At 40.5% G+C, this 13,857-nt stretch overlaps 1 protein-coding gene across 2 annotated transcripts in view; it reads right to left on the bottom strand.

Annotated features, from left to right (window-relative positions):
- The window catches only part of lrp1ab (low density lipoprotein receptor-related protein 1Ab), a 189,255-nt gene that overhangs the window by 125,055 nt on the left and 50,343 nt on the right, over nucleotides 1-13,857 (bottom strand). For both annotated transcript variants that reach the window (XM_037540882.1, XM_017694300.2), the window contains exon 3: nucleotides 9,167-9,304. In XM_037540882.1, coding sequence (XP_037396779.1) covers nucleotides 9,167-9,304 — 138 coding nt within the window. The remainder of the gene's footprint in view (nucleotides 1-9,166; nucleotides 9,305-13,857) is intronic.

Raw genomic sequence — 13,857 nt, 5'->3', positions numbered from 1 at the left:
ATATAATTGACTTGTTGCTGATTAATCAACTGCCAACTAACTGTTGAAGGCCTAACTCATATTGAACTCTGATGTTAGTCAAAGGAAGCACAGATATGCTGAAGACATGATGCATTCTATAAGAGGACGATTCTCCAGTGGATCTGAAAACTGAAGGTTTGAAAAAGTTTCAACCAAAAAACCCAACTAAACAACCAAAAAAGAAGGTACCATGTGACGCCTTGTTAAACCACATCACTCTCAGCTCTTACTGACACACCGACAGCAACCAGAGACAGTGATGGGGTCTGGCAAAGAGAAAAGAAAAGAGAGAGCGCTAACAGAACACTAGCAGAGCAAAATCCATCAATTACACTTAAAACTCATGGGTCTAAGATAAAGTAAAAGTTTGAGAGCCTTTCTCTTTCTCTCTCTCTCACTCTACACCCCTCACCCTCCGTAACCTCCCCCCAAACAGGGACAATAAGGGTCCTCATCACACTAAAGGGCATGGTCCTCAGCACCACAATAGATCTATTGTGGAGTGCGTGGAGAGAGGAAGATATGTGGCTAAAAATGCTGCTGCCCGTATCGAATCGATTCCGCCGGCCCAGTGCCAGCCTGTCCAGCGCCAGCACTGCACACAGCCCTGCCCGTCTAACACACACCGTACACACCTAGCGGACAGGTCATTTTGACAGAAGCATCCAACAATACTGCACATCCGCTGAATATGCAGGTGGTTGCTAAATACGCTTAGTGTGAAGTCTGAAAAAAGGTTATTAAGCGGCGACCCCCTGTAGAACGGTCAAGTAAAACAGTCTGCAAGATTCCTCCCTCAGCTACTGATGCTAATCTTATGCATGCTAGTGGCGTAAATCTCTGCCCTCGAAATTATCGAGCTTTAGGAAACAGGATGAAACCAACAATTTATTTATGTTTCTATTTAACTCATCATGCATCAAGACGATGCATCAAGAGTGGCAAAGGTTTCATTCCAGCTGTGGGGTTTACATACTGCGTATGTACCACCTGACTCAACACATGATGAGCGTTTCACACTAATTAGCAATATGGACTCATTACAATAGGAATGTGCCATTAATCTGTTATTCAATACACAAAACATTCTTACCTCCAACACTTTGGATTACTAGTGTTAAGACAAACACATCAAACTATTAATGCCCTTAGTTAACCAAGAATGGTGAAGTATCTGGATGATTTTTTACATGTTAAAACACCCCCCTTTTCACAATTTGACACTCAAAAAGGTTCTAAGATCATCGTCGTTTTCTGTTGACTCATACACATCTCTATACATAGATCAATGTAGCAGTACCACCTAGGCAGCAGAAAAGGGAGCGCACAGGAGGATTCTAGTTATTTTTCAAAATTTCTGTATAATTCAGTGGTTGAGAAGCAAACAAAATTCTTCAAAGCACCTTGGTGTGAAATGGTTCAATGTAGAGAAGTTTACCGAAGCAGATTTCTTTCCAGTGGTGGAGACAGGAACCAAGGGTCATGATGTCCACAACACTATTAAAGCCATTTTATTTCCAATCCCAAACCCCAGTGGGTTTAAAATATGTAATCTAATAATGGTACACTGGCAAAAACAGTAGTAAAAATATGTTTTCATGAATAAATTTTTAAAAATGTGTTTTAGACCACAACTTTTTTTTATATCTCAGACACACAGATTTTATATATATATATATATATATATATATATATATATATATATATATATATATATATATATATATATATATATATATATATATAGAGAGAGACACACACACACACACATATATAGAGGTGGACCTCATTCCTATCTGTGAACGATTCCGATTCTGTAGGTTTCTCTAGAATGGAATGGAACACCAAAGCAGTCTCAGGAAAAGCTGAACTGTGCTGATGTTGGGGTTACGTCGCTAACTAACCTGCTTCAGAAAGCCATGTAGCAGCTCCATACATGTTCATTTCACCACATTTCTCTCTTCTGGAAGGGATGAGACTGATGGTGCTAAAAGCTACAGAGCTTTTCTTCAGGCCTCACCAAGCACACATGTTGAGGTGAGTGCTCTCTGCCTGGCAACTATTTGCAGCAAGAGAAGGAATGGATCAAAATTTCATGTCTCCTCCTTCAGCCCTCTTGCTTAAGCATTAATATTTTAGGTAACAATGGGGCCTGGAGAAAATGGTGACCAGGAAGGCATGGCCATGGAAACAGGATGTTTTTATAGGAAACTACTTCACTGTTTCAGGTCTTAAGTTAATCAGGAATGAATGGCATCATATGGTCGTTCTGTTTAATAACTGACCATCTGTGATTTTTTGATATTCATGGTTTATCATACTGTCTTAATTTTTTACATATGTTTATTTACATTTCAGAAAGAATTCTGCTGGCAGTCACAATAACACACTCACCAAACATTTTATTAGGTATATGTGCCTTGTATCTATACTCACTGTCCATTTAATCAGCTCCACTTACCACATGGAAGTGCTTTGTGGTTCTATAATTACAGACTGTAGTCCATCAGTTTCTCTGCCACTTTGTTAGCCCCCTTTTACCCTGTTCTTCAGTGGTCAAGAGCAGGTATTATTTGGGCGGTGGATCATTCTCAGCACTGCAGTGTCAATGATGTGGTGGTGGTGGTGTGTTAGTGTGTGTTGCACTGGTATGAGTGGATGAGACACAGCAGTGCTGATGAAGTTTTTTAACAACTTAGCGTCGCTGCTGGACTGAGAATAGTCCACCAACCAAAACCTGTCAATTAACAACGTCCTGTGACTGCTGATAACGGACTAGAGGATGACCAACACAAACTGTGCGGCAGCAGATGGGCAAATGTTTTTTACAAGGTGGACCAACAAGGTAGGAGTGTCTGATAGGGTGGACAGTGAGTGGACACAGTGTTCACTACACATACTTTGTATATGTATATACTATATGCCCACACAAGCAACATTAAATCTATACCCTTAAAAAGATGGTTCTTCACAGGGTTCTTTAGTAAAGAAAATGGTTCTATATACAACCTTACAGACACTTAGTCATGCAAAGAACCCTTTGCATGACTAAAGGGTTCTTGCATCATGAAATGGTTCTTCAGATGATGAATGTGGTGTAGATGGATTAATTTAGCCTTGACATCATAACAGACGAATCAGTTTGGACTCTATAGAGAACCCTTTACTAAAGAACCCCTAAAGAACCATCTTTTAATAGTGTTGGCAAGGGATTACCCTACAAAAAACTATGAAGCTGGAAATCTTCAACCACACGTCAGGCAGAGAAAGACTAGAGAGAATACTCACTGAAGCCACCTGCACAGGCACACTTTACTTCTACAAAGTGCCTGGAAGAAAGGGAGGCACTTTGTAGCAGTTAATGGTGAGTGTGTACTGGGTTGTGACATTCCTCATGACTAAGATTGCTGTCTGTCTGATGGCTTGTGTATGCATGCAGTGTGTGTTTACATGAGCAAACAGACAGGATGTACTTATTACAGCCTGACTGATAAATCTCATGGTCTTTAATACCGGCCAATACTGACAACCCAAAAATATTATAGGTAACGTGCCAATAATTACCAATATTTTCAGCCATCACTGGGAATCAAACTTACAATTTCCAGATGACAGGGCGAAATGTTAGAGGCCAGAAGGTCTTCTCTAACCACAAACCACTAGGCCTACTACTAATCATCATTAGTAGTACAAGTACAAATATATAGTGCTTAAAAATATTTAAAATATTTTCAAAGAAGTGCTTGAAGAAAGTCACATGACTTTGATTTGACTTTCTCTCAGTCCTCTCAGAAACATCTGCCACAGTGGTGATCGTGGTATTGCTGTATAATGCTTAGCAGCCACTTCTTCATATGCTACTTTACACTACATGCAGCTGTTGTTACCACATGACCCAATTAAGATCCCTTTTTTGTTATGCTACAATATAACAAATTACCATATTTCATGCTGGACTTGTTACAAAATGTGATCAGATTAATTCTTTCTATCCTTCGATCTCCAATCCAGCGTTATCTGCTGATATCTGACTGATTTCAACAGGCATCAAATTGGCATCCCCATTGGTGAAGAATCAAAGCTGGAAGTTTACAATATATGTATTTGGTTATAGTACAGTCACTTTAAAAAAAAATCCAACCTGCATATTAACATGAACAAATATGACAACAGAATCTAATGAATGCTCAGTCTGCTCCAGAAATAACACCAAATCAATAAGCTTATAATTACCCTCTCTCTCAAAAATGCAACAAGCTTAAGCAAGCTCATCCGTCAGTGCCTCACAATCACTGTGATTTACAACAGAACAGAGTTTGTGAGCTGCTGCCCAGGACTACAGCCTGCTGCTAGAGCTGTGAGCAGCTTCTTAGATAAACTGTTAGGGCTCAGGAGTGGTGTTGCGTTCTATTTTAAAGGCTTAATCACTCTTGTAGCTGCTGTAGCATAGCAGCACACATTTGCCAGTATTTACATGCTGTCTCGGCTGAGTGGAGGCATGATAACCATGAGCAAACAGATACCGCTAACAGAACAAGCAACAATACACTCACATAAACACGCACGTTATCGCGCACACATATGCACACCCACACACCTCTATTTATGGCCTATTCAAATCCAGGCAAAGACCCAAACAAATCATAGAGATGGCTGCTCTTTCACAAAAATGCCACAAAGCAACTTCAGAACATTATATAAGTAAACATACGCATACGTGGTCAGCCAAAGCAGCGTTATTGTTCATGTTATGTAATATTCTACACTGCAGCATTGCACCCCTCGGCCTCAGTGGTTTGACACAGTTCACAATTTTTTCTGTTTGTGCCTTTCAGAGATCTTTCACTTAAAAATTACACAACTTTTCTCAATAACTCCCCAACAAAACTCCTGACTGGCAGCTTAGCCACCAATCTCAAGACTAACATGATGTAGGAGACATGAGATTTGTATGAAATGATGTAGGCTTGGCTTCCTAGGAGCAGCTATATATAGTTTCCTGCTGCATTATCAAGCTGGGATGGGGCCATTTTAAAAACAGCCCACCCTCAAGTATCCACCTAAAACTGCATGTAGGTTGTTAAACGTTCCTCCCACCTTTACGATACATCATCAGAAGGAGGTTTTTCTTGCCCTTTAACCTGCAAAAACTCACTCTAGACAATTCTGTGGCTGTAGGAGGTGAGCAGGCATGTAGTAAAGGGTGCATTTTTAATGGCTGGAGATCCTCTTTAACAGCAGGTGGCTGCACCCTGATCAAAGTAAGGCACTTTACTGTTATTTCTGTAAGGGACCTATATAGCTTAAAATAGAAACATTTCTACTGGACTTTAATCATCAACTTTGAAAAAAGGTGCCTCAAAAGTTCTGAAGAATGCTGATTAGTGAGTGTTAATGGTTCCATATAGCTGTTTTAAGCATATATATATATATATATATGTATATGTTTCATTCTACCAAACTGATTTAAAGCCAGAGCTCCAAACACACCTGGACTTTTAACTGCCTTGGACTTCAGACTAAAACCCTTTTGCTTTGAGTGACCATATAAATTAACTATATTATTTTATTAAACTAAATGATTGAACATTCCATTTCACCACTAACAAAACAAATCATAATACTTTCAAAACTTTATCACTTGTTTCTGTAGTGACCATTTTAGTGAATTTTGAATGGAACAGCCGTACACACATAAAACCATAATAGTTTTCATTGAAGTTTATTTAATTGCAGAAAATGCTTTTCCAAGGTCTGAATACTAAACTGTTTGTTTAGTTTTTTTTCTGTTTTTCAACAGTTCAACCTAACTCAGTAGAATGGTCCACAAACATACGAGAGCTTATATACATTTTATATCTGTTTAGAGTTTTTAGAGTTAAGAGCTCTCCAACAGAGTTCAACTACTCTGGAAAAAAAGGAACAGGGCAGAAGCTGATTTAGTGTTTTTGAGGTAAATTAACATAAAATATCCCTTTGTTCTTGTAAACTAAAAGTTTGCTCAGAAAATGAAGAACTACCTGGCTATCTAACATTCTTTTCTCTGAACTGCACATCCCCTGCAAAAATATCACACAGGAGATGCACATAATCACCTATTTTTTTTTAGTGTTTTGAAGTCGATCAATAACAAAGATATAAGAGAAAACTCAAACTAAAAATAGCTTCGCTTCTACTTAGACAAACGCACGTAATATATCCTGAGAAAATTTCAATACCACAACTGTAATGAAGTTCTATACTTGTTTAAATGATCCATGAGTGAGATAAGTTTAGCATGTCTTTGCTATTGTGGGCAATAACTGTCTCCATCCATCCATTTTCTAAGCCGCTTCTCCGTCAGGGTCACGGGGGGGTGCTGGAGCCTATCCCAGCAGTCTTCGGGCAGAAGGCAGGATACACCCTGGACAGGTCGCCAGTCCATCGCAGGGCAATAATTGACTCCTAATAGCAAAATTTAGCTGGTGCTTTTGAGGCACTAGCCAGAGTCTGAGCTGCATCTTATCTGCTTCTCTAAACGTCCCCCACACACACCACTGCATTATTAATGTAGCAGGCAGATTTACTGAGCAATGATAACATTCCAGCCCACTGTCTCTCCCCAATCTTCCCTTCCACTCCCCCTGTCAGCAGCATGACGATAATTACTCACATGTGAGGAAAGATGGAGTGAGGGCTGCAGGGGGTCATGTTGCGCAACCCTCAAGTTTGTTTGGCCAAACAGAGCTGCACTTGTGAAATAGTCAGCTTTCTCATGAAATCAGACACGCAGAAACAGTCATCAGGAGTTTAAGGGTGTGTCTGAAAAAGGGGTCCGTATTGGGGAGACTGTAAGTGGTAACCAAGAGGTACAAAAGGTCAACTTATGAACCAGAGTGAAAGTACTGAGTACATGTACATGACACAGTGGTCAAAGTCAGTAAACAAGGGCTGCAACACCACTTATGTCAACCCTATCTACATACAGACTTACGCAAAAGCTTGAGTAAGTCAAATTGCATGTTTTGTTGATATTCTAAGTGAATAAAAGTGTATCCACTCACTCAAGCCAATTTCTGTACTGACTTGTGTTCTCAAGCCATGTGCTGCTGTGACCAACAGTTACACCACAGTTAAACTTCACCTAGTGTACCTTTTAACAGCCCTTCAAACAACCAGAATTGAGATTCCTATAACTGTTTCATCATCACAGCATTTTCTTTATTTGACTTGGATTTCTGTGCCTTGCTTGCTTTGATGCATAGAGCACCGTGTTCCAGCTAGTGGGTGGCAGGCTGAGCCAGAATAGCGCAGGACTTTGGACACAAACATGAGCTCTGGGCACTCGATCACACACACGTGGTGTGGGCGGTAACGTACCAGAACAGCTTAAGCGGCCGACGCACGACCCAAGGCACTTCTGGAGATCGCTGCATGTCAAATTATCAAGGGAGAACACAGTTAATATCACATATCACCCGCACATCCTTCACGCCAGATTTATATTATTTTGAAAAGGGAGGGTCGAGAATTATTGTTCTAACAGTACTTAGGAGTAGATCTATCTAGCTAAAATCATTGAATATGTCTACATAAAGATATGCTCATAAAGTTTGATGTCACTTTGGCTACATTTACCCACTAGAAAACTGACTAGAATTAATTGCTAGGCTAAACCCAGTTTCTGCCTATTTACACAACTTTTTTATTTCCTCTTAGATGGTGCAAAGAAAAAAAAAATCTAAGCCTACTTAAGCTACTTAAATAAATGTGAATCAAATAAATTGCTCAATCAAAAGAAAGAACCAACTTACTATCACTAAAAAAGTAGGCTACAATTTCTGGTGTAGGCCTGGCAGCAGCATTCAAATAAACACCAAGTGAATTTACATCACAGAACTGCCACTCAGACCAGCCAAAATAAGAAGAATGAACTGGCTGATAATCATGTGAGTAATAAATCTACCAGTTCCAATAGCGCAGGTACAATATTTATTGACTGCAACAGATTACAAATCAATAAAGAAACACAACATGCATAAGAACATGCATACAGAATGAAACTTAGACAGCCGGGCACCAGTCTAGGTTTTAGAACAAGCCCACTGATCCTGATGCTACTTGCAGTACTGTTCAAAAGTCAGAAACCGACATTCATTCATTTAATTTGCAGTCAAAATGGCCCTTAAGTAACAAGTCATTCATTCTTGATTCTCAGACCACAATTACCTCACTGTGCAAATGACAAAGAAATGTGCTCATAATGACTTGGGCCAAATGCAATAAGTCTAAGATCTACACCAGTTAATGATCTAATCAAAATCCAATAAAAAATAAAAAATAAATAAATAAATACATTTCACTAATCCCTCCAGAAGTCCAGACAATAAGTTCAACATTAGAACCAAACATTGCTCACCACATTTTGTGCTTCCAGCATTTGCGTTCTATCAGATTGGAAAACTTTGGTTTGAAAGATGTGAAACATCCTCAACAGAAGTGTGAAGAAACAGAAGAGAAAGTGCACTGGGTCTAAGCAGAGCCAGTGACAGCAGACATTTATTGTGAGCCGGAGCAGCCTGGAGGCTCCTTTTCAGCAGCAAAGCAATAAAACTCAAGGGGATGCAATGAACCGTCCCTGACTCCAATTAATACTGGGGATTTGATTGGAGTCTGGTCTTGCTGGAGGGAATGGACGTGTCCAGTGGGGGACGCAGTGAAGGTCCAGAGAGGCTGAGCGACCAACAGGTGGGGATAAAGCAGGCAGCTCATTAAAGCAGCTGATGGAGGTGTTTGTTGGGGGGAGCAGTAAGGGCAATGAACCCAAAGTTCAAGGTAATTTCCAAATAAATTAGTGTCTGAGCAAGAGAGAAAAAAAGATACCCCTCTGGCCACGGTCTGTCTGGGGGGGGGGGGGGGGGGGGGGGGGGGGTAAGAAAGCGAGAGAGAGCGAGATATTCATATGAGAGACAGAAAGCAAAGATAGAGGAAAGATAGATAAATACAGAAGACAGATAGAGACACAGATAGAAAGAAAGAAAAAGAAAGAGAGAGAAAGGCACACGTGAACAAGAGAGAGCACATGTCTGCGTACATGAGAGGGACAGAGAACAAAGAGAACAGAGAGAGAGACAGAGAGAGAAAGAGGGGAGAGCGAGAGAGGTACCAAGACAGTGATGTCCTTCGTCCCGTCCGTCCATGCAGTCCGAGATGCCGTCACACACTTTGCTCAGGTGAATACACACGTCTGTCCCTCGACACTCAAACTCGTTGGGGGGGCACTGTGACGTCTGACTTTGGTGACCTACAACAAACAAACACAAACACGGATAAATACATAAATATTTCACTGACCTGCCTCAGCACTCAAATATCTACAGCTGCTTACACTATTCAGGAATTTTGTACATCTTAAATGATGGAGTGAGTTTTCCAGATGTGGTTACAGAACATACAGCAGATCAACCAGTCATGCGCATATAGTTGCCAGACTTTAAGTGCCCTTTTGTTCAGCAAGTATAATAACTGTTTTATAATTGAGTGATTTATACGGCCATTCTTCAACATCTGTCTCAGCAAGGCTCCGTGAGTTGGCTCAGGTTCCACAAGCTTTGTTGCTCTAGCACCCCCTCTGGTGCAGTACCGAACACTTGTGGAGATTTCATGACAGTATCTCTGACCTGACCACTACAGCACCAGAAATCTCAACAACGCAGCACAGATAATACCTGTAAGAGAGCGTCACATTCCATAATGGGGATATTTTGGACAGCAGTCAAAATATAATAAGTCAAAATATTGTAAGTTTGTTATTGGCGGAAAAAAAAAAAGTTATAACTCATGAGTTTCTAGTGATTATGCTATGCTGGAGACTGGGGTTCAAATCTTACTGCGAGCATTTTTGGATGCCTTGGAGAAAACTCTTAACACTATGTTGGTTTCTTCACCCTTCATAAGGCTGCTTGCAATATGCTGGAGATTAACCTCATACAATCCCTTACATATTAATTTCACAGCAGTCACCAAATTACACAGACACTCTAAAAACATCAAATGTTCATAAGCTGTTCTTGGTTTGGATATATGATTCTAGAAAGAAAATTACAGATATTTAACCATTAAATTATTATAAAAATGTTCATTCCTTTACAAAAGTTCTTTACAGCAGTGTGTCTCAAATCAGTCATCAGGGACCCCCAGACGGTCCATATTTATGCTATAAATTTACGAACAGATTAAAATTGTGGACCACCTTTACAGAATAATCAACAGAAAGGTTTTTAGAGAACCAAAGGTGGTTCTGCAATGGCACCGTCAAAGAAATCTTTTAAGCACCTTTATCTGTATGAGTGTAGCTTCTGAAAAATAAGTCATAAGGTTAAATACATGCTCATGGAATTCAGGTTGATGTTGCCCCTTTCTCACCACCTGCCCTGCCCAGAAACCACAAACAAGTCTGTGAGATCACTTAACAAGCATATACTGGCTTTTAGGCTAACGTGATGATTCAGGCATGTTGCTTGCACAACACTAAGTGAAGCCTCCATTACTTCCAAGATCTTTGCTTTAAGATCGTGAGATACAAAATAATGTGCTCCAAATGTGAGGCCTAACCAGCCTTCCACAGAGCAATTTGTTACCTCAATCTTGGAACAATCTGTCAGGAAATTAGAGCTAAAATCAAATTGAAATTCCTGTAGTGCTCCCAGCGTTTGTGCCTATTATTCTGCGCATTACACTGATGCATTTCTCCAGTAACACGGGGACAGAAATTTCAGTATAAATTGCATAACTGGAAATTTAGAAAGGGGAAAAAATAACACATCTGACTGCAGTGCACTATGCATGTGTGTGACCCCGTCTTGTTTGCCGATGCGTTTCAGTGAAGCGGCTGATTCAGAGCTAGACTGCAGTGCGCCAGTGACTGTGGACGTGAGGCATCTGTTTGCACTGCAATTTCCTCTGTCCAAACAAAAGGCTGACCCACACCAACCCCACAGCAGCCAACCCTCAGCCCCAGCCCCCCCGCCGCCTGTAGGCCCTTCAGTCAACCCCAGACTGGGGCAAGTCACCCTGGCGCTCGCCCAGCATGTTCTCTCTGCTGCTCATAGATTTTTACCTTTTTTAAATCCTTACTATATTGAAGCAGCAGGTGTCAGTGGTCCATTTTTAATGTAGACCCCACCAGAGGAGCGATGAGCCCTCTACATTCTTATTTGTAAACTGCTGCTGCTGAACTGTCAGAGAATTTTAGGTAAGGAGGACTGGCACTCTGTCTTCCAGGTTTGACAAATGCTAGAGGGCACTTCCAAGCAAGTCCAAAATGAATGGGTTCCCTGTGACTTATGCACACTTGTGACATCAGTAAGCACAAACTGCTTCACTCACCCAATTAGCTGCTCAGCTCGCCAACCATTCAGCACACAATGGCAGTAATGCCAACCAATCAGCACTCAGAAGCAGCAATGTCAACCAATCAGCACTCAGTAGCAATGCTAGCATCCTACAGCCCAAAATCCGTTTTATGTACAAAAACGGAAAGAAACAAGTTCTCTATTTAATGACTTGGGAGCTTTTTCTTTCCAAAATTAAAGAAAGGTCCTGGACAATTTTCTTTTAGCTGTCTAGCTCACTTCATCCCCATTCATCAAGGACACACCCTATGGCACCCTCTGGCATTTTGATATTAACGGCAGAAATTATATAATGGAAGCTCAGGAAAGGTTTTCCCTACAATAATGATGTCTGCTGTGTCAACCAAAAAAAAGGTTTATTAAACACACTTGAGGCAAACTGCGGTGGTGATTTAGAGATGAAATTGCCAACTGGTGGAGCACAAGGTTCCATTACTTGTTAGCTACATTAGCCTCAAGGCTCCAGAGCAAAACTAAAGAAGCAAACTTTGTGAATCAATTAAATGGCTGCCCACGAGGAAAACTGTGGAAATATGATTTAATTATTCCTTTAGGTTAACCTTCATAACATATTCATCAGTCTTGAATTTCAACCACCAACAGGAAATTCTGCATGGTTTCAGTTCAGCATTTATTGATCGTCGACATTTGTGCAACTTGTCCATACGCCCCTATGGAAATTCCAGCAGGGCCAGAGGAATTAAACCACTGGCAGAAAAGCATCCAGTGTAACAACGTCTGCGTTTGCAAATTACCCCACAGAGTATTCCCGTAACCTTCGGCCAAGCAAAATAACCCACTGCAAGTAAAATGGAGCGAGTTGACAAAGAGCTATTGTGTTTTTTTTCCCCCTTTTACTGACACTATAAGCAATATCAAATTTTGTCCATCAGGCCAGCATAAGCAAAAAGAAGTTGTGATCTGAGTGAAGCACAGCAGTTCTGCTTCAGCCATTGCCTTGCAGCCCACACTGCAAAGAAAATGTTTTCCTTGGCTGCTTTTTCTTCATCTTCCTACTCTCTCTCTTTGTCTTGCTCTCTCTGCTTCCACCCCCCCCCCTCTCTCTCTGTAACAGCTGCTGACCTATATAAGAAAAAAATACAAGAAAGTGGGAGAAAAACGCTTCACCTCCTGCACAGGAAGAGAGCAAACAGGCCTTTTTTTGCACTATAGATGGCAATAGGACGATGGCAAATGTGCAAGCCTAAAAGAGTTTTGAATTGAAGATTTTGTCCAGTCAGCATGTTTTTTAGCATGCTGTAGAACTGCACTAAAAAACAAGGGAACAGCTATGTAGCTCCCTAAGCATGCGTGAGAGCAAGAAAGTGCTTGGAGCTTCTATCAGTAAGAGAAAAGGGAAAGTTTCCTAAGGGCTACCAAGTACGGATTTGATTTCAGATAAAAAGGTTATGCTGTCTGACATCCTTTGATCACACTGTCAAATGTCTTGTGAGTCATGCAGGTGTTACAGCTTGGGGGGGAAAAAAAAAAAAAGAGGAAAATGTTGAGGGAAAAATAAAATGCAAAGGTAAAAAGATCCTGAACAATATTGTTGCTCTACTCAGCTCCTACAATGTGTAAAACAGAGGTGCAAAATAATCATACTGCAAGGAGACTTATCAATAACTGAACAACTTATGTGACTTATTTGAACACTAACAATAACTGCTGTCATTATCTGCCCCCCCCCCATCAATCTTAGAATATTATCAGCCGTAACCAGCTAGGAGGACACCAATTACTCTATCTATTGTCTCATCCCTGCAATCACTGCTTAGTTATCACTTAAGTCCACCATTGCCTCAAGCCTTCAACTAAAGATCAACACATCATGATCAGAACCAACATGAGGACACCGAGGTCGTCAACATTTTCAGAAGAGATTTAGAGTGGAAACAGTGATAAGACGACAATCAGCCACGACTGGCTCTCAGCTGACCTCAGAAAAGCTAAGGCTAAATGTACAACATAGCTATGAAAATTGAGTTTAATGTTTGAGCGTAATTAACAGACTAGGTTCATAAATTGCAAACCTCATAACTGGTTGTTTATTTGGACCACTTCCAACATTGCTTACTTGTGTCTCAGCCTAATTCCAAGTCGTATTGGTTTATCTACTCGTACTACAACGAGCACGACAAAATTCCCTGTTCACTAAAATCTTAATGGCAAAGGTTCATGAAACAAAAGTAAGAAATCATTGTACATTATGCTGTAGTTTATCTCTCTAACTGTATGAGTAGCCTACCTTCCCTGTTAGCTGGGCTTTGGTAGACAAACTTATATAACGTATGTTTAAAGCATGTTTTTCAGTAATCAGTGAAGACAAAGAACAGAGAAAAACAGACACAAGCAGAAATTAAATAAATGAGTAAATGAAATAAATGTGAAACTATCACCTGATTTAGTCTACATAGGTTCCAGCATGTATTTTGAGCTGAAA

This window comes from Pygocentrus nattereri, chromosome 9 (assembly GCF_015220715.1).
Source record: "Pygocentrus nattereri isolate fPygNat1 chromosome 9, fPygNat1.pri, whole genome shotgun sequence".
NCBI classification, from domain to species: Eukaryota; Metazoa; Chordata; class Actinopteri; order Characiformes; family Serrasalmidae; genus Pygocentrus; species Pygocentrus nattereri.
Note: the sequence above shows the minus strand (reverse complement) of the source record. Positions and strands in the feature narration are given on the sequence as shown.